This window comes from Heliangelus exortis, chromosome 1, assembly GCF_036169615.1.
Source record: "Heliangelus exortis chromosome 1, bHelExo1.hap1, whole genome shotgun sequence".
NCBI classification, from domain to species: domain Eukaryota; kingdom Metazoa; phylum Chordata; class Aves; order Apodiformes; family Trochilidae; genus Heliangelus; species Heliangelus exortis.
The window spans coordinates 190604742-190631175 of NC_092422.1; the positions used below are offsets into that span (position 1 = coordinate 190604742).

At 44.0% G+C, this 26434-nt stretch overlaps 2 protein-coding genes across 14 annotated transcripts in view; one reads left to right on the forward strand and one right to left on the reverse strand.

The window, feature by feature from the left end:
- The window catches only part of FRMD4A (FERM domain containing 4A), a 367278-nt gene extending 364132 nt beyond the window's left edge, over nt 1-3146 (forward strand). For 9 of the 11 annotated variants that reach the window (XM_071734084.1, XM_071734081.1, XM_071734085.1 and 6 more), the window contains one exon: nt 1299-2259. Coding sequence is in view for 7 of the 11 variants with exons in the window: in XM_071734081.1 (XP_071590182.1) it covers nt 1299-1401 (103 nt within the window). In the remaining 4 variants the exon portion in view is untranslated. Of the gene's footprint in view, nt 1-1298 lie in introns of all 11 variants that reach the window. The other 2 variants (XM_071734076.1, XM_071734077.1) reach the window with 2 other exon arrangements.
- Nucleotides 3147-8445: 5299 nt separating this feature from the next.
- On the reverse strand, nt 8446-26030 carry PRPF18 (pre-mRNA processing factor 18). 3 transcript variants are annotated; one of them, XM_071734090.1, is made up of 11 exons: nt 25908-26030; nt 24673-24750; nt 24535-24561; nt 21680-21784; nt 19821-19934; nt 17938-18084; nt 16190-16258; nt 15018-15158; nt 14469-14540; nt 11552-11707; nt 8446-9182 (listed from the first exon to the last, which is right to left on the reverse strand). In XM_071734090.1, the coding sequence occupies exons 1-11, from the start codon at nt 25971-25973 to the stop codon at nt 9102-9104; spliced, it is 1056 nt and encodes a 351-aa protein (XP_071590191.1). In that variant the 5' UTR covers nt 25974-26030; the 3' UTR covers nt 8446-9101. The 3 variants fall into 3 exon arrangements, with proteins under 3 accessions (XP_071590191.1, XP_071590192.1, XP_071590193.1); XM_071734091.1 differs by lacking the exon at nt 24535-24561; XM_071734092.1 differs by lacking the exon at nt 11552-11707 and having other exon boundaries at nt 8952-9182.
- Nucleotides 26031-26434: the final 404 nt, after the last annotated feature.

Here is a 26434-nt window from a genome sequence, read left to right on the forward strand (position 1 = left end):
ACAGTGATGCCCTTGCTCAGGTTTCTCCCAGACACTGGTCTTAGGGAAACCAGGTGAAAAAGAGGATAGAGGAATCCAGAACTGCTGAACTGCATCAGATGTGAGATCAGTGCTGTGAGGTGGAAAGGGACTGAGGAAGGAGCAAGAACCCCACAGCAAACAGACAGAAAATGCATCTCCTACTTTGGGCCTCAAAACAGTCTCTAGTTTGAGAGTTGGTAAAATCAAAGAGTGAGGGAGAGATGTCAATTCTGAATATTATTATGCAGATAACAGCCATCACTTTTCAAAATATCAACAAGATGGTGACCACAGTGTTTTCCTCTGGCACCAGAGCTCCTCAGACTAAGCCCAGAGCCAACCTTGATAAGAGCTTTAAGATAAATAGCAAAGAAAATTCCCAAAGGGTATCTTGTCCCGTTGTCTGCTCTGTGTAAGCAAACAGCCCTGCAGCAAAAGAAGCAGTAACTTGTCAAGAGAGGTGCCCTGAGATGAGGACTTGGCCACCTGTGACAAAACATGGTCCTTTCCACATGGGACCTGACACCCTCTCAGTAGTCACTTCCTGGCTCTTCCCTGGAAAGCCACACAACTCCTGGATTCCAGGTGATGCAGGAGCCTCTGCTCAGAGCAGGAGGGTGGCAGGAAAGCACAACCACAATCCACATTTCCACAGGCTGTGGCAGAGAGGGCTGCCCTGCAGACCTGCTCCTGGGAGCCTCCTACTGAACAATCTCTTTCCCTCACCTTACTATTGGGTAGGAAAGGGAAACAGAGCCCCTGAGGGATGGCAGAGCTGCTGCTGATCTCCAGGGGGAAGGGGCCACATCCTGACAAAGCAGAAGCAGGGCTGGTACCACTGTGGTGGGATGGACACAGAGGGTGGGATGGGCCACAATCTCTCACCCTCCAGCAGCCACTCTGCTCTCTTGCTGAGCACCCTGCCACAGATGGCTGGGAGCACAGCACTTCTGCTGCAGCCACTCCTGCATCACTCAAAACTGGGGCAATCCTGCCTGTGGAGAGGCTGCTGGAGCTCAGCTTTCTCCTGCCTCCTCTCACTGAGGGGGTGGGGGTTGCTGGGGTGAACAGAACTGTGGGGCAAGAGCAGCCTGGGTCAAAGCAGGGCCTTGCATGCTGAGTCCACCTCAAACATCAGCTCTGGGGATATCTGCAGAGTGCAGCAGGGTCTGTGAATATCAGGTGTTCCTCCTCACCCATAATTACAATGTTTTATGCCCGTGGTTGAGCTTTCCAGCAGCTCTTGTTGTCCTAATGAAGGTTCCTTTCACCTGCAGGAGCTACAACGATAGCTGTTTCCTGGATTCTCCACTCTATCCAGAATTAGCAGATGTCCAGTGGTATGGACAGGAAAAAGCCAAGCCTGGAACTCTAGTGTGAACCCCTGACCTCAAGTTAATCACATCAATGCCATGCTGAGATCACCTCACTGCCTCTCATTTGCCTTACCCAGATGCACTGTCACCCAGCACCAGCTTCAACTCTTAAGCACTTTCCTCACGATGCAACCCAAGGTGACATTTACACAACACTGGTCCTGGGGCACCCAGCACATCCCATGGCTGAGCAGTGCATGTCCCTCCCACTGCCTGTGTGAGCAGCCATCTCCATAGCCAGGCAGCAACTAAAAAAAAAGTGTCTTTTCTTGTAAACCTTGAAGCCTTTCAAGGGTTACATCAAATCTCCTTGTTCTGCGGCAGGTAACAGCAGTAAGATTTCCATGACCTGCAAGCTGAAGCCAACAGAGCATTAATTTAAGGGGAAGGGGGGGTTTAAAATGGGACAGAGGCTGAGAAATGGATATCATGGTCCCTGAAAGTGCATATGTTATGGAATGGTAAAATCCCATCCCCTCAGAGATGTGCCAGTCTCACACTCAGATCTGCACTGCCAAAGATCTCCACACCAGTGTTGCAGGTTGGTTTTGTTCAGCGACGAGCAAGACCACCTCCTGTAAAAGGACATTTCCTTCTTTGCTTTGAGCCCACTGAATGCAAGTGAAACAACCTGGTGTGCTGCAGGCACACTGGAGGGCTGGCTGGTATCACAGCATCACTGTCTACGAGCTACCAGCAAACTGGACAAGCAAGGTTTATCAAGGCATCATCTGAAGCAGAGGCAAATCCTGCGGCTCTGTGGCTGGCACAGGTCACACACCAGGACACGGAGAGGTTGGGGTTGTGCTGGTTTGGTTTCATTTAATACTCTGATGAAGATAAAAATTGCCAAAAAACAAAACAACTCCCCCACCTTTCTACGAAGAGATACAGCCAATAAATTTCAACCTGTTTCTGCACAACTCGTTGAGATGAAATCAAAGGGAAAGCACATCGCAGTCTAACTGAGGCGCACGGACACATCCGCTCCACTCATCTTCCCTTCCTTAGCATCAGTGTAGCAAAGGGCTCGGCCCAGGGCTGTGTGGGAGAACCGGTCTGTCAGGAAGGCTCCGAGCAGCCAGCAGACCAGGCAGAGCTCCCCATTATGAGAAGCAACCACAAGAAAGAGAAGCAACTCCAGGAGGTGTTGGACACGAGCGAGAGCTGCCTGCTGATACCAAAAGGAATCACGTACGGGAGCGTCACGGAAGGAGCTGCAAGTTTACACATACTTTTGAGCAATGCTTTATACACGTCAAGCCATGGAACTTTCAAAGGCCTCAAAAAGACACTTTTGTAACGAACAAGTGCACAATCTTCGGTGGATGCTGAAGCTGGCACGTCTGGGCTTCACTGCGGTGCTACGCTGTTTTTATTGCCACTGGGAGGGGGGGAGGCAGCCGCCTTCCCCTGCCTGTGCGTGCAAACGATGATTTCCTATGGGAAAGGCATTAAATGGCTGGAGGGGGTTACGTTGTGAAAAGCAGAAACTGAAGTTAGCTTTAGTTGAAAGAAAAAAAGAAAAAAAAAAAGAAAAAAAAAAAAGAAGTGCGAGTGTGTGCCTGTGTGTGTGTTCCAAGAATAACAATGACATCTACCAGACAAAAGTAGGGCGAAACGTTGGAAATTAAAACACCACGACTTGGGGGGGGGCTGCCACACCTTTTGGGTATCAAGATTGCTGGAAAACTGCATTCCAGGCTTTAAAAGAGAATGGGTTCTTCGTAATTAGGCTTGGGGAGATGATGGGGTTTCTAAAAACGAATGCAAGCAGCTCATGCAAATACCTTTCTGTAGGATGTAGGAGAAGCATTTGCTCTGCTCCCCGTGCTTGCCCGCTGTGCCTCGCATCGCTGGCCACGCTGGGGGTGGCCTGGTCTGGGAGAGGAGGACAGCAATGGGCAGCAAAGGCTGTTGATTGTCCAGGAAAATCCATGGCAGAGCCTGGAAGGAGACATCATGTTCACACATGAAGCATAAATGAATTTTTCCTCTGAAAAAGAAAAGAAAAAAAACCAAAAAAAATCCCATTTTTTTAATACTGGGGAGGGGTTTTTAAAACCAGCCTGGTGCTGCTGGGTCTCCACTGCAGGTTACCACTGGAGCACAACCCCCCTTGCCAGTAATTGAAGTCTCATTGCTGGAAGAAGAGGCAGTGATGAGCTTGCACCCTCTATCTGGATGTGCAAAATGCTGTTTTCACCATCTCTCTGTGCTTTGGGGTCTTTAACGTGGGAATTATTTCAAGCTCCTAATTGGATTTTTGGCTGGATAAGAGATAGTACTGATTAGTGACATTTACTGACAAAATTGGTAGCTAAAGTGAGAGGATTAAATAAGGACAAAATTAAACAGCAGCAAGTAATTTAGCCCATGGATTTTTAGGGGCTCTAAGCAACTGTCTGTTTTCTTTTTAATTTCCCTGGTAGGTGGTTTTGGGTTGTTTTTGTTTTTTGTTTTTTTTTATTGTGGGTTTTTTGCTTGTTTGTTTTTCTGTGTGCATTCTTTTAATTAAAAAGAATTCAACAACAGTGGCACTATGAGGCCTCTGGGCACTACAGGAAGAAACATTAATTCCTCCAAGACCAGATCTGCAGTTTTGCAGCAAAGGTTAAAAGGTGGCAGCCCTGACATTAGGGAAAACAAATAAATTTAAAAAAAAAAAATGGTCAGCCTGAATTGCAAACAGGCTTGAATAGAGAAAAAGCTTTCTAGAAACGGATCGAGTTTTGCTTTGTGTTCTGCTTTTCTGTTTTGCAATCAAGGCACACGTGAGCAGCCAGTCTGGTAGTAAAGACAGATTAAGTAAAACAGGTTTTACTGTTTAGCTCAATTCAATTAAACACAAATGTACATAAAATGTTAATCATATGAGATTAACATATTTAAGTATAACGCGGAGGGGTATAGACAGAGCTATTATATACAAGCACTTGACTACCAACTTAACCCCCTCCTTGACTTTTTTATTTTTCCAGGCTCCATCTGACATAAAGCCACAACTGTGTTCTCAGTCTCCATGTCCCACGCTCCCTCTGCTGAGCTCCATGCCCCGGGAGGGTTTAATTTACAACAACATCATCTGCAGTCGAGTGTTGAAAATGTTGAAACAGTCCAATTTGTTTTCACTCTGTATTAGTTTTAGTTTCAGGCATAGCCAATCCCCATTCAGGTGCTATCAGATGACCAGTTACTGCTTAGTTAACTAGATGTAAAGTTTTACATATATATTAATGTCAATAGTTTTATTACGAGTTGTGTAAAATGGACTCTCTAGTTTAAAAAAAAGAAAAAAGGAAAAAAAAAAACCCAAGAAAAAAAAAATAGGTCTCTCCTGAAATTGACTTTAGAGCATGGAAAATGATTTTACTGGATTCTGTTCAACTGTAATCAAGGACAAAATATGTATGTTGTAGAAAAAGTTGCAGAATTAAAGAAGATCTGCTTTTAATTTATTCTTTTTGTATTAAGAATTTGTATAGTTACCTTTACATTTTGCAAAACGGTGTTGTCAACACTTCCTTATTAAAGCATTTTCAAAATGAAAACTTGCAGTGGTCTTTCCAGGAGGGCTGAGCACCAGGGGAGTCTTTACCTTGGCCACTGCTCCACCATCTCTGTGAGACGCTGGGTCCAGATGTGTGCACAGCTGGACAGGGATTCTGGGAGGGACCCAATCCTTGCCCATCAGGAGGCCTGGCTGCAGGAGGCACTGAGCATTCCCAAAAACATTCTTTAGGGATCCCTTGGGGGTTCAGAGCTCCCCTCAAGCAGCAGTCCTGGGGGTTCTGGAGGTGCCTCAGGCAGTGCCCACCCACCCCAGCAGGAAACAGGGAAATGCCCTGACCTCCAACTCCATGGGCAGATGTGACCCCTGCAGCCCCTCCAAAATGATGGGCAGATTCCAGCAGCCACACACTCTCTCCATGGGGATCCCATCCACACTCCTCAGTGCCCAGCTCTGTTCTTCCTGTTCTTTACATTTATTCCCACTGTCCCACCCCAACACCTCTCCTGTCATCCACCTGGCAAACTCCACAGCACAGGAAGCCACCAGTGGTGCCAACTTGACCCCAGGTCACCCAAACCATCCCCCAGCAGCGTGTGTGGGAGAATCCCACATCCCAAGAATGCCTGGGAGAGGACAAAATGATGAGATTTTTCAGCGACGGAATTTTTCAGGCACCCCCCTAGCTCTGGGACTTTGGCTCAGATGTGTTGCCAGTGGCTCTGGTGCTGCTGTGGACACCTCTTCAAGCTTGACAAGGTGTCAGGAACAGCTTTCCTCACAGCCTGCTCCAGACCTTCTCCCAGCACTGAGACCCTTGTGCCATCCCTCCTGGATGGAGGGTGCACACCCTGCACTCACCCCCATCCCCACAGCCAGAGGGTTCTCCTGCCCCTGGGAAGTGAAACATCTCAGCCAGGCTCATAACTTGGACAAGACTGGAGGTGCAACAGAGCCAGCAGCAGGAGAGGAACCCAGTTCCTCAATCAAAAGAAACTGACCCCACATCCATCTTCCCTAAGAAACATCCCAGCAGTGCAGACAAGCAAGGAATTAAAAGCCTTTAACTACACACAATGGGGACACCACAATCAGAGAGCCACCTCACACATTCCCTTTCCCTGCTGGGATGGGGGTCAGGGGCTGCAACAACCTGGGGCACATTAAAGTCCCCAGAATACTCCAGACGTGGCTAGGGTGGATGCATGACCTCATCTGAAGGCTACAAGGCTTTGGATTCAGCTGAGTTATTTCCGCCCAATGCAGGAATTATCAGAAATAAACATCTGGAGAAGCCCAGAGGGGAAGAGTCTGAAGTGAAACATCCCCTCCCTGCAGAAACTGTCAAGCAGTGTGACAGCTGCACCGCACCCACTCACCCCTAAACTAGACTCAGGTGGGGTTTGGATTTTTTTGATTTTTTTTTTTTTTTTTTTTTGCTAAAAGGCATTATTAACTATTTGATCACGGTCTGGTAGCTGTAATTTGGGGCCATCCAGCTGCAAAGAGCCTCCAACCAGTAATGAAAAGCAGCTGCCTTACCAGTGTCCCCCTGCCTGCAGTCCCTTGGGGACCAAACTGGCTCTCACGTGCAGGACAGCTGGAAACTCTTACCCAGAGCTGCCGTGAGAAAGTGCTGCTCAGTTCCTCGGTTCCCCGCGCAGCATCATTCCACAAATTGCAAGGGGATAAAGTTCTTCCGTCATGGGATTCATGGAAGCAAGGAGGCTGTATTTCAGGGACTGTCAGCAAGGAGGCAGATTGCTTAAATTACAGTCTTTAAAACCTGATCAGACTAAAACATTCCAACCCCAAACTCACGTCCCTGCAGGAGACGTGTCTCTGCTCAAACCAGCGCTCAGGGTCACCATTAAAACCCTCCTCAGTAATTAGCTCTAAAGCAGGAGGGAAAAATCTATCTAATACTATTACAGATGCCCTAAGGAATCCAGTTCCCTCTAAAGCAGATGTTAGGATGCTCCTTAAACCGTCCCCTGGCTACTCACTTGCTGCACTTTCCAGGGAAACTGCAGCTCCTCGAGACAAGGGACAATATTGTGCTTCAATTATTTAAGAGTTCAAAACTAAGGTCAAGATGAAGACACAGAAAATCATCTGAGTGGGGAGAGGGATAAAACCGTGGTGTTCTAAATGTTTCCTGTTGTAATAATGCCTCCAAAGAACATCTGAATGGAGCATTGCAAAAACATCACCAGACACCACTGCTAATGAAACTCTTCCGTGCTCCTGACATCTGCCCAGCGTCTTCCCACAAATCCCCCTCTATTCCCCAAAGGCCCCTCCCCGAGCACCAGTTAGGTCAACAGCCTCATTTTTATTACTTCTAAACTGTTTAAGCTCTTGACATTTTCTCTGGGGTCAGACACTCCAGGCTGAAAAACTTCTGTGCCCAAAGAAGCACTTCAGAACACAGACTGACTCTGGAAGAACCTGAAGCTCCTCCAGGGGCTCCTACAAACTCCCTGCCACAAACACCCCCGCTGCAAACACCCCCGCTGCAAACACCCCCGCTGCAAACACCCCCGCTGCAAACACCCCCGCTGCAAACACCCCCGCTGCAAACACCCCCGCTGCAAACACCCACGCTGCAAACACCCCCGCTGCAAACACCCCCGCTGCAAACACCCACGCTGCAAACACCCACGCTGCAAACACCCCCACGCTGCAAACACCCACGCTGCAAACACCCACGCTGCAAACACCCCCACGCTGCAAACACCCACGCTGCAAACACCCAAACACCCCCGCTGCAAACACCTCCACGCTGCAAACACCCACGCTGCAAACACCCCCGCTGCAAACACCCACGCTGCAAACACCTCCACGCTACATGCAAACACCTCCACGCTGCAAACACAACACCCATGCTGCAAACACCCAAACACCCACGCTGCAAACACCCAAACACCCACGCTGCAAACACCCGAACACCCACGCTGCAAACACCCACAGGAGGGGGTAACCCCTTCAGAAAGGGGCACCCCCTCTCCTGCTCTGACTGGGAGCACCAGGTGAGACCTCAGAAAACCCAACACACTGAGTATGAACACATTTCTTCAGGAAGTGGTTCTGCTCACACTGTACCCAAGCCTGCCACTGTGACACCAAAACACTAATCCAGAGGTACCAAAAGACCTGACAGGAGAGGTAGCAGGACACCAGATCCAAATTCCTGCCTGAATCCAAGCCTGAGCAGCCAGAAACACGTTAACACCCCTGCAGAGGTGCTGCTGTTCTTGGAATTAGAAAAAGCACAGGATTTCAGCCTCGGACTTTCAACCTGCACCACTAACAAAGTTTGAGTGTTTCACTGTTTACACAGAATTACACATCATAGTTTCTGTGAGTTTCTTCACCATTCTCAGTCAAGATGCACAACAGGAAAGATTTGTGGCTGCTAGAAATACTGTAACGTGGTCATGGGAGGTCCTAATTATTTTCTCTGCAATGCCCAGCAGACTGAAATTTTCTCCAGATGTATAAAAACGGGATTTGAAAGCTTCAAGAGCCATAAGATTACTTCCCCCAAGCACAGAAGGTTTATATTAAAAATGTCATTACAAAAAAAAAAAGCCAAATCATATGTATTCAAGATCAAAACCTCTCTGCACTGAGACTGGCTGTATCTTTCAGCTGAGAAACATATAAACCTTTTTTTTTTTTTTCTCCTGATAAATACCACATGAAAGATTACCCATTAAAGTCTTCATATTTACAGAAATAACCAAGATTCAGATTCAACTGCTTCCCTCTAATCATCTCCCCACATCAGTCTCCAATGGGAAAGCAGCCAAAAAACTCCACATATGCTCCTTGCAGGCCTGAGTCTCATCTAAAGCTCTAAGATATGGGAAACAGTTCAGTTTGTGTGGTTCCCTGAATAACAAATGGAAATAAAAGCAAGGGTCACATTCATTGTCCCCTGGCCATACCACCCCTCAAACCCCCTCCTCCTCCATACACTGGATGTGTTCTGCATAAAGCAGAGATTTAAAAATAAATCTAAATAAACAGGGCTTGTAAAAAGGAAGCTGTAGAAAATCTGCTGCTTGATGCTTTTTTGCAAAGCCCACCCTAGGTTTCTGTTGGTGTTAAGAGCACAAATTTTCTCTTCAGTTCTCTCTGGGTCTTGGAGAGCAAAATCTGAGTCATGTTTTGGACACTGCAGAGCCTCACAAGGCGTTGTACTCCACACACTTGGATGGGTCTGTTGGGAAGTGCTTCTGGCAAATGGTCATCAGCCTCTTCAGCCCCTAAGAATCAACAAAACAAGCACAATTTGCAATAAAACTGCAGTTGTCAAACAAACTTAAGAGTCTACAGTATTTTTAAGCTTAGCAAGAAGAATTCAAGACAAATGGCTGCTATTTCGGGTTGTTTTCTTTTTTATTGGGTTGTTTTTCCAGTTTTTATGAACCTTTCTGGCTGCAAAATGCCAAGTTATCTCCAATATTGGAGGAGTCTGTGGCTTAACCAAAGAGACCTCATTCAGTGCTTCATGACAGATTCATAGTGAAAGATCACAGCTAAGCTTTAATCCCTCTTCACCACCATGGGAGAAAGCAATACTATCACAATAAAAGTTATTTTTAAAAAACCTGATTATTATTCATCATTTTATAGAGCAAAAAGTGATTTTGCACACCAAAACAAGCTGCACAGCTACAAGAAAACTCAAACACTTTCTCTGGAGATGTCACTCCATCCTTGATGGTAGTGTACCTGTCCTACACTGCAGAGACAAACTGAAGAAATAAGCAAGAAAAAGGCAGAATGTCTACTTTTCTCTTCAGTTCTTTCAAGGCATCGGTTGCCAAAAACCAATGTGACAAAACCCCTGTGATTATTTTCTTCAAGTCAGACAGAAAAATCTAACAAAGAAGAAAGGGAAATGCTGTGCTGGTAGCACCATTTAGCACTGACACTGTACTCCAAGACAGCACTGAGTCAAATCCCTGCCACCAGACACTCACAATGGCTCCTCCCTGAAGAGAAAAATGATTCAACAGAGGATGCTTTGGCCTTTCCAATCCAGACAAGTCTGGAAAACACATCCTAGCACCATAATGACTCCTTCTTTGGGATGTTACAATCCCAGGTTCATCATAAATCAGAACCATGTTAGCTTGATGTAGCTTCTGGGAGCACAGATAACATTCCATGCTCCAGTGTGAACCAGACTAGCTGAACAAGACCTAATGTTTAACACCCACATGGTTTAAAAAACCTGAATATTATTCATCATTTTATAGAGCAAAAAGCGATTCTGGACACCAAAACAAGCTGCACAGCTACAAGAAAACTCAAACACTTTCTCTGGAGGTGTCACTCCATCCTTTGGAGATGGAAAACACATGGAGAAGATCCATGTTTAAAGCCACCTCTGTCCTGGCACTTCAGGAAGTTGTGTAAGTCAGAAGCATGGATATGAAATCCACACTGGGAAGATAAACACAAAAGATTTCCTTGACCAACAGACATCATTCCAGAAGTAAATAAGGGAGAAACTGAGGAATTAACAGACATTGCATCTTCCACAGGGTATCCTAAGAGAGATCAAGCAACACTACAGAGCAGAGATCTTCCTGCTAGAAGAGTGGCAAAGGGACACAGATAGCAAATTAATTCACCCAAGTTGGCATTATGGCCATATTGAGGCCCACAATAATCTTCCTTCAGAGCACGAATTCCTTTTTTAACACAAAAGAACAACAAACCTGTTTGGTTCAACATAAGCTACTTCATTCATTAAATACTTCCAAGCAAGGATGACACAATAACTGCACCCTGTCTAGGAGGATGCATAATCCACATGCCAATTTTCACCTGACAAAAAAATTAGTTGAATTTAATTTGTTGGCTCTGTAAGTGTTTGGAGCTTCCTCTGGCTACAAAATGATATTTCCCAGGTTATGATACTAAAAACTATAGTTTAAAAGAAACCAGAAGTTATACTTGTAGCTCCAATACAAAGAGCCATCTCTGTAAACCTTCCCTGCCACCTCCATGATGCTGCTCTGGAGGCTTCAGAGGTCAGCCAGAAAGTCTTCATCTCATGGAGACTACAACTGGCAAGAGGCAAAGGCATTTAAAAACACAAGGAGAGAAGAGTTGTTTCCTCAGAGCTGTCCAGCCACTACACTGAAACATCAGAAGAAAAACACCACTGCTATTAATTCCTCAAGCAAAAGAAGTTCATGACATGAATATGAATATGCACAGGAGGAACTAAACCTGGAATGTTGAGCTCACACTATTAGAGACATGTATGAAAAACAAGGGTATTTATCTAGCTGCAGAAACAGTCAGAAGGACTGTATCTCAGGGTATTAAAATCCAGAAATGATGTTAAAACAAGCAGTTAAGGAACTCAGGAGCATAGAGCAAGTCTTCACAGCTACTTTGGTGTTTATATAGAATCACAGTGGTTGAAATGTAGAAAAATCCATTTCAGTGTCTCTAGCACATCACTGAAGAAAATGAGCCACTTATTAAACAGGAATTACACCTGACCCATTTCTAGAACCTTTTTACCACATCACCAGTGACTATGCAACTGGTATTCCTCAAAGAACCCCTAACTTCAGGAGCAAACCCCTTGGATTTCCAAAGCTAACATTACCTGTATATACTTCCTCTGAGTTTCATCATTGAGAACGTGGGCCACGTGCTTGGAGAAAATCTTTTCCCGACCCGTCCGAGCGTGGATTCCAACCATGGTGACCCCAATGGGCCAGGGAGCATTCCCAATGGCCATCTGAAGATAGGCATCATTTGCCTGCAGGAACAGAGAGCACGCAGCCTCAGCAAACCAGACAGGGCAGCAGAATGGGGTGTGTGCACTGCCAGACACAGTGACAGCACAACCTCCAGCCTCTGCAAACCTGGCTCCATCACACCCTGATTTCACAACACAGCTCCCAAACACCACTTCTGTGTGTGCTGAACTCTGAGGGAAGCGAGGAGAACTTTAGCTACAGGGTGATGAAAACGCCCTGAAGAAGGTCATCTAAACTTGACTGAAATTAAAGTTTCCTGGGACATGTTTCAACCCGGCCTCCTCAGGTTCCTACAAGCTTTTCTGCTGTAACCACCTCTACAACCTTTGCTGGTGTGGTTGCAGACCAGAGCAGGGAGCCTGGGTGTGAGCACAGCCCACTGCAGGCTGACATTGTGTGAGTAGAACCGAGGTCACCTGGAACACAGGAGTGCTCTCAGGGAGAGAACTGAGCTTCCAAGGAGGCTGAGAAGCTGCTCTCTACACAACTGGGTTGAATAAGCACTTCTGCAACAATGCAGATGAACAGAGTCATCATAGAATCATCAAAGAATTGGCTGGGTTGGAAGGGACCTCAGAGATCATCAAGTCCAACCCTTGATCCACTCCCACTGCAGTTCCCAGCCCATGGCACTGAGTGCCACATCCAGTCTCTTTTTAAATATCTCCAGGGATGGAGAATCCACCCCTTCCCTTGGCAGCCCATTCCAATGTCTGATCACCCTCTCAGTAAAGAAATTCTTTCTAATGTCCAACCTAAACCTCCCCTGGCACAACTTGAGACCTCTTGTGCCCTCTTGTCTTGCTGAGAGTTGCCTGGGAAAAGAGACCAACCCCCCCTGGCTCCAATCTCCTTTCAGGGAGTTGTAGAGAGTGATGAGGTCTCCCCTGAGCCTCCTCAGCTCCAGCCTGAGTCCCTGCAGCAGTAAATGAATCTGAAATTTCCTGATCTAGATAGCAGATCCATAACATAAATTGTTTTCTAACATAAAAAGCTGTAGTAGACAACATCCCTGGGGAACCAAGATAAAACTGGAAGGAAACATTACCAGAAAGGGAGAAAGGAAGAGAAGTACAGAGCTTAAAGAAAAACAAACATGAGAACCAGGAGGTGAGGGGAACAAACACATTCATGCAGTTACAGAACAGCTTCAAGGACTTGGAGCAGGATGAACTTGGAGAGTTCATTTATCATCTCCCATTTAGACACCAAACAGAGAAGCAGAATCATGAGCAGTGAGTGTAACTGGCAATGAGCAAACTGGGAGGTGAATAATGAACAAGGCAGGGGGTTGCAGACAGAAAGCAAACCTGAAGAAGGGACTTACTCTTCATCTACATGAAGCAGAATCTGAACAGTCTTAGCCTAACATCTACTTGTTGACCTAATTATAGTTTTGTGATGAAACATGCAACAAAAGGCCCTTCCCAGGCCTGTCACATTAATTAAGGTTGAGAGGACAACTTGTGTTCTGGTATTTGCTTGCTGTCATGTTGATTGCAAAATTTACATCTTTCAAGCATTTTATCTAACAAACCAGTGAGAATCTGTGGCTGAAAGTATTCACCAGGCTGCACAAAGCAAAACAACACAGAAGAGAACAGCAGGCAGAAAGAGACAAATCTCACAGAAAGCAAACTGGAAAAGGGTATGAGTATCTTTAAAAACAGAAGATTCATTAGCCTAATTAAAAAACCAAAACAAAACAAACAAAAAAACCCACTGACAAAGAAAAACCCAAAACCTTCCAACTATGTGCTAAGCTCCTCCAAAAGCAAAAACCAAAAACTTCCAAGTATGTTTTAAACTCCTCCAAAATTGGTTTACACAACACCAAGCACCTCTAGGGAAGAGCAGCACACATATTAACCCACAAGATATAGCACATTCCTGGACAATACTTTGTTTGAAAAGCCATTGGAAAGGGAATTTCAACAGAATGGTAACAACCAGAAGAAAAAAAATGCTTTGAAACAAAACCCCACTACCATATATCCCACACTTTTAATTCTACTGTCAAATGATTTGGATTAAACTTGCCTTAGGCCATCTAAAGTTTTTTCAATAACAAAGCAGGTTTGCTTGCTTACTTGACAAATTACCCAAAGCACTCACAAGGATAAGAAATACTGGAAATTTAAAGGCAAAACACAGCTCAATTTCCTCTGTGTACACAAGTGCTTAAGCAAATGCTCCCAGCATGAGTCCCACTTCTGTAGGCAAAACCTAACAAAACCTAACACTGCCTTTGATCTTGTGTGCCAAAGTGCTTCTGCTTCCTCCAGTAAGGAGACTTTGTCCCAAAACCTTTTCATTACTTTACCTCAACCTTACCAGGCCAGCTAACATGAGCACAGCCAAAGAAAGGGGCAGTGTCTCATATTCAGTAGCCTAGTTCACCTCAATTAATTCCTAACTAATCAACACTCTATTACTATTAATTCAGGATTTTCATTTAACCTTATGCTATCAGCTTACCCATACAGGATTCCTCTGCAACTTAACAGAACCATCTCTGAGAAAAATTCTCTTTGTGCTTGCAAAACTCTGCAGTTTCACCAACCTCAACAGATCTTCTGATAGGCTGTGGATCAAACACTACCTGGAGCCTAACCTTTAATAGCCATTTTTCTTTTTGTTTGAATACATGTTGTGTGTATTCCCAGCTTGAAAATACAAAATGGGAAATGTTGAAGTAATAAACTCAGTCTATTAGAACCAGACAGCCTGTACATGCCAGCAGAGTCCAAACAAACATACCTTCACATATTCTCTTTGCAACATGAATTTAATAATATCTGTTATTGATTCTTTGATGTCTGCAGGCAGCGTCTACAGGAGACAAAAAAAAAAAAAAAAAAAAAAAAGACATCTTTACTTCAGAATAGCAGCTCAGGAAAATCCTCCTACTCAGCATTAATACAAAGTTTAGTGCCTACCCTAGCTTGAGGACTTTATCAAAAGAAAACACCTTTGTTATTTAGATGTATGATCTAAAGCAACAGAGGTTAAGTGGTTACACCTAGTAGCTAGAGGCAAAGTGCAAAATACAATCCAAATTCTCTATCCTGTTTGCAACCCAGTGAACAGATGATGCATAAAGCAACACCTGGAAAAGCAGGGGTAAGCAGAAGAATTCACTGGTCAAGACAGAGAGGTCTGACCTGGGAGCCATGGGCTCTAGACACAGAAACTCTGACCAAACCCAGCTACCCTCTCTTCTTCAGTGACAGTAACATTAACACAAACCACTTGGAAGCAGAAGTTAAAATAAGTGTTACAGGATAATGAGGTTTAAAAGTGATTCACCCTTTTCCGAAGTTTTCTGAAGAGTGGCCTCAGGTACGATTCTGTCTGCTTCTGAGTGGCACTGTTCAGCTTCCCCTGCACTCCCCGTTTCACGTAATCTTCTCTGGCATTCAGCTCCTTGGCCCAAACTCCGAGAAGAAACTGTGCGAGGATCAAGCAAAGTTAATGTCACAGTGCCATCTAGTGACACCCGCAGCAAAACAGGAGGGAACGGTGTTTAGAGCCACTAAAGCAAAATGAGTTCTTTGGAGAAATATGAATTACAGAAGACAAGAAGCTTTCTTCAGAAGGATAGGGAATGAACAAACCTCCTGCCATAAAAACATGTGGCATAAAATCACGTGTGAAGAGGTATGTGCAAGGAAAGAGTGCAGGTCTGGGTGCTGGGAGGAAGGAGGGGACATAAAAAGAGCAGGAATAAGTGGAATGCTGATGTTTCGAGGTAGCTGTTTGCAAATAGAGTGAAGATGACAGTGAAAATTCAAGACCACAGAAAGCAAGCATGTCAGACCTACCTTCTCTCCACCTAGAAAACAATTTTTTAGCTCTTTGTCTGACTGCCCAGCCCAACCTGAATTAAAATGCCAATGTACCTGATACACACAAATGAAAGCTGCTGCTGCTCTTGCCCTGTGATGGCCACAGCAGTTACATGGAGACCTGACTGACATGAGAGGCTCCTTGCCAGGAAACAAGGAAACAATTTTCTGCTATCCATGTGAAGCCATTTCCTCAGCAAAGCCAGTGGACTTCCTTTAAAATTCTCCTATTTCACAAAACAGTGCCAGGTGAGACTTCATTTTAGCTTCCACTGCTCCTGGGCAAGGAAGGCATGGACTCCTCAGATGGTTTTAATGCCACAGTAGCACACAGACACAACTGCACACAACTGCCTCCATTCTCATGCAGAAATCAAACCTGTGTTTAGTTTGTCTGGAAAAGCAGGATGAGGTTTGGAATGGTGCTCTTAGTCAGGTCAAGAAGGTCAAGAAATCATCACTACTCTGACACTGTGGAGTGCCAATGATTTTTAAAAAAACCCCACAATCCACACTTCAAGCATAAGGGGTGAGTTCTTCTCTGCAAGCAGATGAAACCATTCCTTCTCTTCACTATCAGCATGACAGTAAAAAACATGACACAGCTACAGAACAGCTACTAGAGCTTGTTACCTTCAAGAACTTTGTTATGATGTCCATATCATAGTGATCATCACCCCGTCCTAAGGATTCTCCCAAAGCCTAGAACCGGAGGAAAAAGCCCATTATTTCCTCATTATCTAGAAGTTTGCATCCACCACCACTGCAGCAGAACACAAATTCACTGCAGTGTAAACTGTAAATTAAACTCCACCAGGAATCCAAAACTCTCAGAGTTAGGAAACAGAACAAAAAAGCCATATATACCACTGAGATTCATTAAAAATATTTAAATCAAAAAGGCAGCACGATCCTTTCTGAAAAGTCAACGCAACACTAATTTCCATCCACTAAATTACTGGCATAATTAGCAGCTGTCTGCACTAGGGGGATCTGTGAGTGCACTGCATTTTTGAGATCCCCAAAGCCATCAATTAACCTAATTATTAATTTATTTCAATTTTCTGATGTACTGGTGCTTTTTACCATTTCTTTTAATTGTAACTCTGAAATTGAGGAAAAAAAAGATACACAAAAAAAAACCCAAAAAAAAAAACCAAAACAAAACCAAAAAAAGCCCCAGGATGCTCCAATACTCCAGCTTCCTGTCAAAACCTTGAAACTGTTAATTCTAACAGCATTTGAAGAACCATTTTTCAGCAGGTAGACCTGGATTTATAATCTGCTTCCATTATCTTCACATTTCCAGAGCGAGATTTAATTTTAAAATCTCTTATATTTGGAACCAAATTCAGTGTAAGCCTTTATGCTCAAGGGAATGGAGTTAAAGTGGCATAAAATTCAGACTACAGTGTTCTCAATCTGTTCAGAAAAAGATTACTTTCACAGCTCAATCCAGCCTGCCCCATGACCCCAAAAAGGGGCTATGTGGAGAACCAATAGATGAGTAAGTGCAGTCCCATTGCAACTGGTACCCATTATGGTTCTACAGTTAGTCCATACCCAAACCCCTCAGACCCTAACAAAAAAGCCAAAGGTTATTTCTACATAATAATGTTTTCATTTAAGCTTCCTGTTATAAATCAGCTTGTTTCTCAAGCACACTTTTGGAAGGATGGTGTGAAGATTAACTTCCACAAAGTTTTGAAGATAAAGGCTGAAAATTTTTGGCTCAAGTTAATGTGCTTTTCAAAACATGACTCTAAAATACCAGGCACTGAAAGAATTTCATGGCATATACCCTGCTCTCACACAAATGCCATGGTATTCTTTCAGAACACAGCAGCTATTTGCATGGAAGTTTCTGGGACACATTGTCTCTGCACTTTGTGTGTTTCCTGTGAGCTGCCCATTTCTGACCTCCACTTCTTTGTCCTGGATGTTTTTGTATCAAATATTTTTCTGTGTGTCTATTTTTCAGACTCCATTTTTCTTGTACAGAGAAAATTAGTTGAAAGATTATTACCCTTTCACTGGAAAGATTTCAGAATTTATGACCAAGTAATGTATTTTTATTAAATTCCTTACTTCCAGAAACCATGGAAAGGGAATTCTAACTCTTTCATTTTCCTTCCTGCCCAATTTTTGATGAGGTGCTGTGAACAAAGACCACCTGAGCTTTCACATGTCTCCTGTAGGCACTGATGGTGCAACTCAAGGCTTAGAAAGGTAGATTTTGTAACAGAGAATATTTAAGTATTCTTTAGAACACCTGCATTGGATTCTGAAAACAAGATAACTTTGTCTAAACAATCCTGAAGCTTTATCATAGCAATATACTAAATCTAAAATCCCTTAATTAAAATATACCCATCACATACTTCTAGTTCTTCAATAGTAGTATTCTCCTCATGGACTTTCAAGTCATTCTGTGAGTCATCATCTCCTGCTTCTTGGCCACCTACAATTTCATTCAGATACTGCTGGTCAATCTTATCCAAAGCAGCCTTCAAGTCATTCCTCAGGCCCTGGAAAAGATAATAAATGACTAATTAAACAAAACAAAAACCCAGCTAAATAAAGAGTTCAGCATAGTCACAGTGTGCATCCAACTTCTGTTGAAGAAAATCCAAACTATGTAAAAACATGCAGAAAGCTTTGTTGTCTGAATTGAAACTGAATTCCAGTAACAGTTTCTGGGTTGTTTCAGCACTTAACAGAAAGGAGATGCATGAGCTTATGCAGTGTTCACACCTACAAACAAGACTTTTTATCATATTTTCACCAGAAAAGCATGGAGGATTGAATCAACTGCTAGGACTTTTTGTTTTCTATGAGCAGTGCACTGAACCACCCCAAAACAGAAAAACACGGAATAATCATCATCATCTCTATAAGTCTTCACACCTGCTCTGAAAAAAAAAACCCTGTAGATCAGTAACACTCCTTCAGTACTATCACAAAAATTATTTATCTCTTAGGGTAATTTATTACCATAACTTGGTACTTATTACCAAGAACTTAAACACAGCAGAATTTTTTATATAGATTAAGTGTTTAAAATCCCCTACTCTAGAACAGGTGATAAAAAAAAATACACTTAGGGTTTCAAATTGATGCTGTAGTTAAGAGCTGGTTTTATACAGAACAAGAAACTTGACTTAGTCAGTTAGACTTTCATTCTTATCTTGAGATATAAAATATAAAGCTCTCTAAAGCTGTAAGACATTTCTTACCCTGAAATAAATTCAGCCACTCCACTGGGAATATAAATGCACAGTTATTTCCCCTCTTCCATCATCATACTTTTTGGAGCACTTCTAAAAATCATTTAGTAGTTTAAAAATGGCTCAACTACAAACAGGTGATAGTGACTATCTACATTTTAAGCAACTGTAGCAACAGAAGTGACTGAAACATAAAAAATAAAAATCCAACAAATCCTATTTATGAGCTTTCACTACCAGATTTTTTTTTTTTTTGAACCTTCAGATCCGTTTATCTTTTTTTAAAAGGCTTGGACAGGAAAAGGATTTGCTTTTCTGGGCAGCCCCAGCAAAGACATTTCAAATAATTCAGTCTGCCACAAATTATGGCAGAAAATCCAAACCATCACTCCCTTAGCTGGGCTGTAAATTTGGTTAGCAGTGAATGCAAAACAAGCCCCAGCTGCATCACCTCACTTAACTGATAAATTCTGAAGACAAAAAGGAATAAATCTGTTAACTATCACAAGTCTTTCAGTAATTTTTTTAATTGATGGCTACTTTAAAGAGAAGCTGGGGTGGAAATGAAGTTTCCCCAAGTTACAGCTCTGGAATGAAGGGATTTGATTTGTCATTTACATACCAGATAAATAAACTGCAGTCTCCCTCTGACTTACCTCTACCTTCCAGAGATGCATATAATGACAAATACAGGCTACTTTTAACAACAAATTATTCCTGTTTGCTGGTTAAAAAGCAGGTAACTGCACAGGCTGGGGGATTACTGACCTGGAGGCCCCTTCTTCAACTGAAAAGGGCCTAGGGGGTTTCTAGGGCTGAACTGCCTGGCACAAGGAATTGTAACTGTATCCAAAACTCTGACATTTAAGGTACTTTCTCAGGCAATAAATGAGGTGGAACAGACAACTCTCACTGCTCTGCACTACCCCTCCCTCCTGAAAATTAACACTTACTGAAACTGATTTTCAGTAACTTTTATAGCATTCCTTGTTGGTAATCCCACTAGAAATATGTAATTAACAGCAGGGCAGTCTTACCTTGTTCACTTCAGGTGCAAGAATTTCTATCTTCCTCAGACGTTGGAATGCATCATAATCTGTTTCTCCAAACAACCTGACTGGCTCACCTCTCTCTCGTAACCTCCTGATAACCTGAAAAAAATCAAAGCCTTTCCTTATGCAAGCTGGTAAAGGAAGGAAAATAAAATCCAGAATGATGGATTTATTTACTTTGCTTAGAATAACAAGCTGAGCTTGACTGGAGAGGAAATGGCAGTATTTTAAGCAGCAGAAAAATGTTCCAGACACTTTACAATCTAAATATAAAATTCCCACAGTATTTCAGTGAAAGGTCATCCCAAAGATTGCCAATCTAAATTCTGCAGAAAATCCCAAGCCACTAGGTAGAGCCTAACTTCTTCCTGCTCTGACTTCTTTAAACAAATACACAAAAGTCATCCCTCTGGCAGAGCTTGAAAATTGTTTTCAGAATCACAAAGGAACTTGATGATAAAACTCACTCACCCACTTGTCCGAGGCAGCACAAACACTTTTTTTTTTTTTTTTTTTTTTGCACATCTGCAAGATGCTTTGCTGAAAATCCTCAACCTTAAGCATCTGGCAAATATTAAAACCCATAATCTAATTGTGATAGTTACTTTAGAACTAGATATTAGAGGTGTAACATCCTCCCTCGGCTGATTTGCAAAGTCATGGGCAGAGACAAAACCTGAACTTCATTTTCCCCACTCCTTACCTCAAGTATTGATTCTAAATCTCTCTATATTTAACCATTTCTCATTCAGTGTGCCAAGTAATAGGGTTATTGATACATGAAGCACCACACAGTGCTTTAGTGATCAAGAGAAGAGCCTACATTTCATTTCATGCCACCACTTCATCATACTAACAGACTGGTTGGACAACAAGAAGCAAAATTAATTCAGACATTAATTCCTTTATCCAGTTCAAGCATCTTGCTGTCTGTGTTGGCAAGCACTGGATTTGTAAATGTATCAAACCCAGAGGTGGATGGAGTGCTGGCACAGCAACACCTAAACCTCAACCAAAACATGTACCCAAGCAGATGAAGAGCAGGGAGATGTTACACAGCACAGACCAAACCTCAAACAACAGCCCACACCTCAAGTCCTGTCACACACTCCTGCAAAAACCAGTAAATATGTTGCAAAATTAAGGGGACGTGTGACAGCCTTGGATTATCTCAGATGTGGATTTCCAAGACCAGAATTTATTCCCTACTCCTGAACATATCATTTCTCTTCTGCTTTGGGGTACAGATCTGTGGTGAACCCCCATTCACACAGGGTTTTTTTAGCCTTAGAAAGGACAAAGAACACACCAGATGGCTTCAGGACTTGTTCTTCCAGAAATCAAAATGAACTTTTGAAACTTTGTTTCTAAATTTGGGTTAATAATAATAATAATAATAATAATAATAATAATAATAATAATAATAATAATAATAATAATGTATATATATATATTATATATATATATATATTAACAAATGAGCCAGGGGAAAAAAAATTGAAATAAACAGCCATATTCAGTATTATCTGAGGGTAATACTGATACTTGGGGTACTACTCTAGAATAAGTAATCTGAAAGCTGTAAAATGTCAAATTCATATGAATGTAAAATGTGCAAATTCCTATGGCAAAGTACCCATCTGTACCTCCCTGTGCATTCCATTGGACAGCAGATCCCTGATGAGCAAAGGTGACCACTGCTGACTCTCAAGATGAAAGCTTTTATTTTATACAAACTGTTATTTTTATATAAAAAGGACCCTCCAACAGGAAAAGCAGCCCTGGCAATAAATCTCAGATGCATTTACTGTAAACTCAAGCAGTTTGCTGATGATTGATTTTACCTCCTGTCTCGAAAGGGTCATTGGTAACTTTTCTTCTGCCAGTTCAAGCTCCAGCACTGGATTTGATGAAGTCAGTGGTTTCTCCTCCTCCTCCTCCTGCTGTACCTACATTCAGCAGACACAGTTACTAATGTGCAGATGGAAATAAACCCATGTACTGATAGAAATGTAAAGACACAGAGATCCTAGAATGCAGACTGTGATATGACAGACTTTCAGTTTCATAGTTTTTATTGTCTAGAATTGAATTTCACTGAGCAATGAAAGGTTTTTAAAAGCACCAGTATTTAAGTAGCAGTTCTGCATGTTGCAAGCAGCAGTCTCTATAGCTGGTACCACAGTCTGGCTGCCACTTCAGCAGGCAGATGCCAGCACTGGTGCCAAAACCAGCAGATTCTCTGCCTGTTGATTCCTGCCCCTGCTCTGTCCTCCTTACCCAGGTATGTGATGAGCCAGATGGAGGAAATCACTCAAACAGCCTGGGAAACACAAAGAAAGGGCCCTTCCCAGCCCACTTAACCTCCTCATCCAGCTCCCCACGGCACAGGCATGGGACAGGGGCAGAAATGAAAACCCCAGGAGGCTGCTGCTTCCTTCAGTGGTGGTGGTGGCTTAAAACCTTTGTTACCTACAGCTCCAGTGAGCAGAGCACAATCTGCAGTGATCATGGCACTTACTGGGGTTTGAAATGTGCTTGATTACAGTAACAACAAGCCTGACACTTCCTTGTGGGTTAGAGAGACACTTGCAGCTCTTCACAGGGCTAGGATCTCATTAACAGCTCCTCTGACTCTAAAAGAAGGTCCCTGAGCTCTCCTCCTTCATCACTCAGGATTTTAATAATGTGAAACAGCTCTTTGATCAAAGTAACTTTGAGGCAGCAGTCACCTAACTACAGTCCCCTTCATAAGCTCAGACTTCACTCTTCTGACAGCAGGAAGGTTGCTGTTGGCAATATCCCTGTAATAAGGAAACATTTCCAGTACTCACTTGTATCTTGTTTTTTTCCCTTGATTCCTTATCAGAATTTATCTCCTTTACTTTCTTGCTAATAGGGAATCGGGTGATTCCTTTTTGGCAAGAAAGTAAAGGAGATAAATTTCCTCAGCCCCTCAGCACCCTGTGACATCCTCTGCCCATGGGCAGCACACTGTCATTTCCAGCCTGTTCCAGGTGACCAGTTTGGGGAAGGTACTGGACAGATTTCCATTAAAGAAGTTTTTCTATTCCTTCAGGCCAAGGTGCCAGTCCTGCCCTGTGGGGCAGTCTGACTCCATCCACATGGATGTCAGGATCCACCCTGTGGCTCCAGGATCCAGCCACAAATCTGCACCCAGTGGTGTTATTAGCAAACAGAAACCAACCCTACAGCCACAGGGGTTTGGAACAAGCAAAGGAAGGACAAGCAAATCAATGCTTAATGCACAAAGAGAGGGGAAAAATAAAACTTCCCTCAGTGCAGGAAAGGGGAAATTGACAGGGGATGGAAAACATGGAAGAACTGAATTAAAAAAAAAAAAATATATATATATATATATGTAAAGAAATGCACTCCCATGGCAGGATACACACAAATTTTAACTTACAAACATTCTTGAGATGATAAAGAGACAGCAGCATTGGGGGGGAAAGATTTGATCCACTCTGTCAGCCAGACTCCAAGTTACAAGCAATGTCTTTACCACAGATATTTTGGTTTCAGTGCTTTCTTTTTTCAGCCAGTCAAATTATTACAACTTATTAAGCCTCAGCAAAGCAGCCAAATTTAAAAAGAAATCAGTCTGTTTTCTACATCTCATTCATGTAGTAAAGACCAAATGCAGAAATCTGGGAGGCTGTCAAGAGGTATTAAACTTAAGCAACTTATTTTAAAACCGTTTTCAGGGTCACATTTCAACCCAAATCTGGTGCTGCAGCAGCACAGGGAGCTCCATTTTCACTGCCAGGACAGGTTCTGAAGAATTCCTGCTCATGCCCAACAAGCACCATGCAGCCATTTCCACAAGGGAAGAGCAACTGGATTCAGAGCACACCTTCTCCTGACTGCATGCTGCACGTTGAGCTTTTTTTGGCACTGGTGGTCAAATACTCCCCAGACAAATCCCAGTTTCAGAATCAGTCACCAAGTGGGTGAAGTTCAGCTAAAAACAAAGCTCCTGTTTGTGCCCAGGAACAGCAAACCAGATTCCAAGCCCCTGTCTTCCCCAGGGGGATGCAGACTCCCCCCAACCCCCCCCCAGACATGGATAATGAGGCAGGCAGGCACACACAGTCACAGCAAACAGCATTCTCCCTGTTGCAGCAAACTCCTGCCCTGACACGGTGGTCTCAAGGCAGATGAAGCCTTCCAGATCACTCATTTCTTTCCAAATGCACCCAAGGTTTACCAATTGTTTGCTAAGATTTTGCCAGCAAGGAAACCAAACGCTGCCCCTGCACTCTGGCAGTGCTGGAGGACTGATGGCCAAAACACAAATTGATGCAGTGTGGAAGTTCACAGTGTGAAGGTTTTGGGTTTTTTCCACACTGATTTCTTTTGGACATTTGGATAAGGCTGTGAGAATCATCTGAATGGATAAAAAGACCCCAAGGTATCCATTTTTTTTTCTCCAAAAAGGGTGGAAGGTGGCTGTACCAGACCCAGTGTTCATGCCTAACAGCACAATGTAAAAAGAAAGAAAGACAAGCTTTGATCCCAAGACACTGCATGCTTTCCACAAAAAAAAAAAAAAAAAAAAAAAAATTAAAAAAGGAGTAAATAAAAGAAAAAAAAGGAAAAGCCATAACACAAACTTAAGTAGCTGCACATCATGCATATCTTTTCCTGCATTGAAAAGGGTTTTGGAAACTCATACCTCTCCAGGTGGCTTCTCATTTACAGGCTAATGTATAACATTGACAGATTGAACAAAGAACAACAATTATCATTAACAAATAAGCAAATGTAGACTTCAAAGTAAACATCCAAGTTCCTGGAAGAGCAATGGCCATACCTTGTAGCCACACCTCTGGAAATAAGCCTCCTCTTCTTTTTTAGCCAGCTCACTGCGTTTGAAATATTTCTTGTTGCCCTACAAGAGAAGAAAACTGTTAACAGGTTACAGCTCCGTGGACTGGGGCAAAAATGGCCCAAACTTCCTTACTTGGTTTGGTGAACTCAGCTACATCCAGACACAGAGACACTGCCAGGCAAAGGGGGACAAGCACCTCTGCAAAGCAGCAACACAGAGTGACACCACAGCACACACAGAGCCAGGGCTGGAAGTGCCACGGGCTCCCCAGTGCTTTAGAAAAATCATTTCTCTGTCATGGAAGGCCATGACACTTGCTTGTGTAAAGCTTCAGACCTGCACAAGGAGGCCCAGGTTGGGGGACAAAAAAAGTTGTTTAAATAAACCACACAAAACGTTGATTTTCACTAAGTGAAGGAACTGGGCAAAAGCCACCTTTGTGGAGTTATTTTGTGATGTTGTTTGGGGCACCCCTGTACAAATGTGTTTGATGAGTCCTCCCAGACACAGCACAACTGACAACTGTGGGGACCCTGAAGAATTTCCCTTGATTAAAATGAAATGTTGCTTCTTTCTTCAGGCTTTACCTGCTTGGGCTTCCCCAGCCTCCAATCCCAGCACCACTGCTAACACCAGAACCTGAACTCAAACACCCACAGCAGTGCTCTGCTTGACTCTGGGTGTCTTTAAGCTAAGACACTTGGCACACACACACACACACCTCTGTGACACTACTACTGCTACAGCACCCTGCAGCAGTGGTGAGGAAAGGGCTCCAGGCATCCTTATCTGAAGGCAGCACAGATTCTTCTCACTCCTGAGTCTGAAATAAATAACTAAACCAGATCCAAAAGGGAAAGACACACAACGAGGCCCTGAATTCCGGCTCCTTCAGCACCCACAATTCTCCAGTGTCCTCAGACCCAAACTCCTCCTGGTTCCTTCCCCGAGCCCAGCACGGGCCAACCCTGCTTCTCTTCTCCGAAACCCCTCCCGGGACACTCCTTACCCTCCTAAACGTCACTGTGAGCCGCTCCGGACCCTCCCAAACCCCATCCTGAGCCGCTCGGATCCCTTTATCCTCTGCGAGGCCGCTTCCCCTCCCCTTCCCCGGCCTCATCCTGGGCCGCTCCGGCCTCACCCCCTCCCCGAGCCTCCACCTTCCGCCATTACCGCCACCCCGGACGGCTCCGGGACCCCGTTTCGACGGCCCTTACCCCCACAAGCTCCTTTTCCTCCAGCTGCTGCCGCTTCCTGCTGATCTCCCGCTTCAGGACGTCCATGGCGGCCTCAGACACCCCCCCGGAGCTGCCCGAGCAAAACAAGGCGTCACTTCCGGTAACGCCGCGTCAGCTGCCGGCCCGCAAGGTGGCGCCAGCAGCGCCCCCTGGTGGCTGGGAGGAGCGCGAGGTTTGGGGTGGGCGGTGGCGATAGAACGCGATAGAACGCGATAGGGCGCGATAGAGCGCGATAGAGCGCGACAGAAGGTGGAGATGATGTCGACAAAGCGCGACAAAGTGAGGGATGGTGGCGACAGAGCGCAACACAGAGCTCAACAGAGATGTTGAACTGGGCTGGAAGAGGCTGTCCTGGAGCGGTGGTGAAGTCCCCATCCTCGGCTGTGTTTAAAAGCAGATGTGGAGCTGCGGGACGTGGTGCAGTGATGGACTCCTCAGTGCTGGATTTGCAGTTGGACTCCATGGCCCTTGAGGCCTTTCCCAACCCAAACATTTCTGTCGTTCCC

Excerpts from the sequence above, each read along its gene's own strand:
- PRPF18 (XM_071734090.1), bottom strand. The coding sequence starts at position 25,973 with ATGGACGTCCTGAAGCGGGAGATCAGCAGGAAGCGGCAGCAGCTGGAG. Across the intron at positions 24,751-25,907 it reads AGGAAAAGGAGCTTGTGGGG|GGCAACAAGAAATATTTCAA; the intron begins GTAAGGGCCGTC and ends CTTCTCTTGTAG. Across the intron at positions 21,785-24,534 it reads ATGAGAAGCCACCTGGAGAG|GTACAGCAGGAGGAGGAGGA; the intron begins GTATGAGTTTCC and ends TGCTGAATGTAG.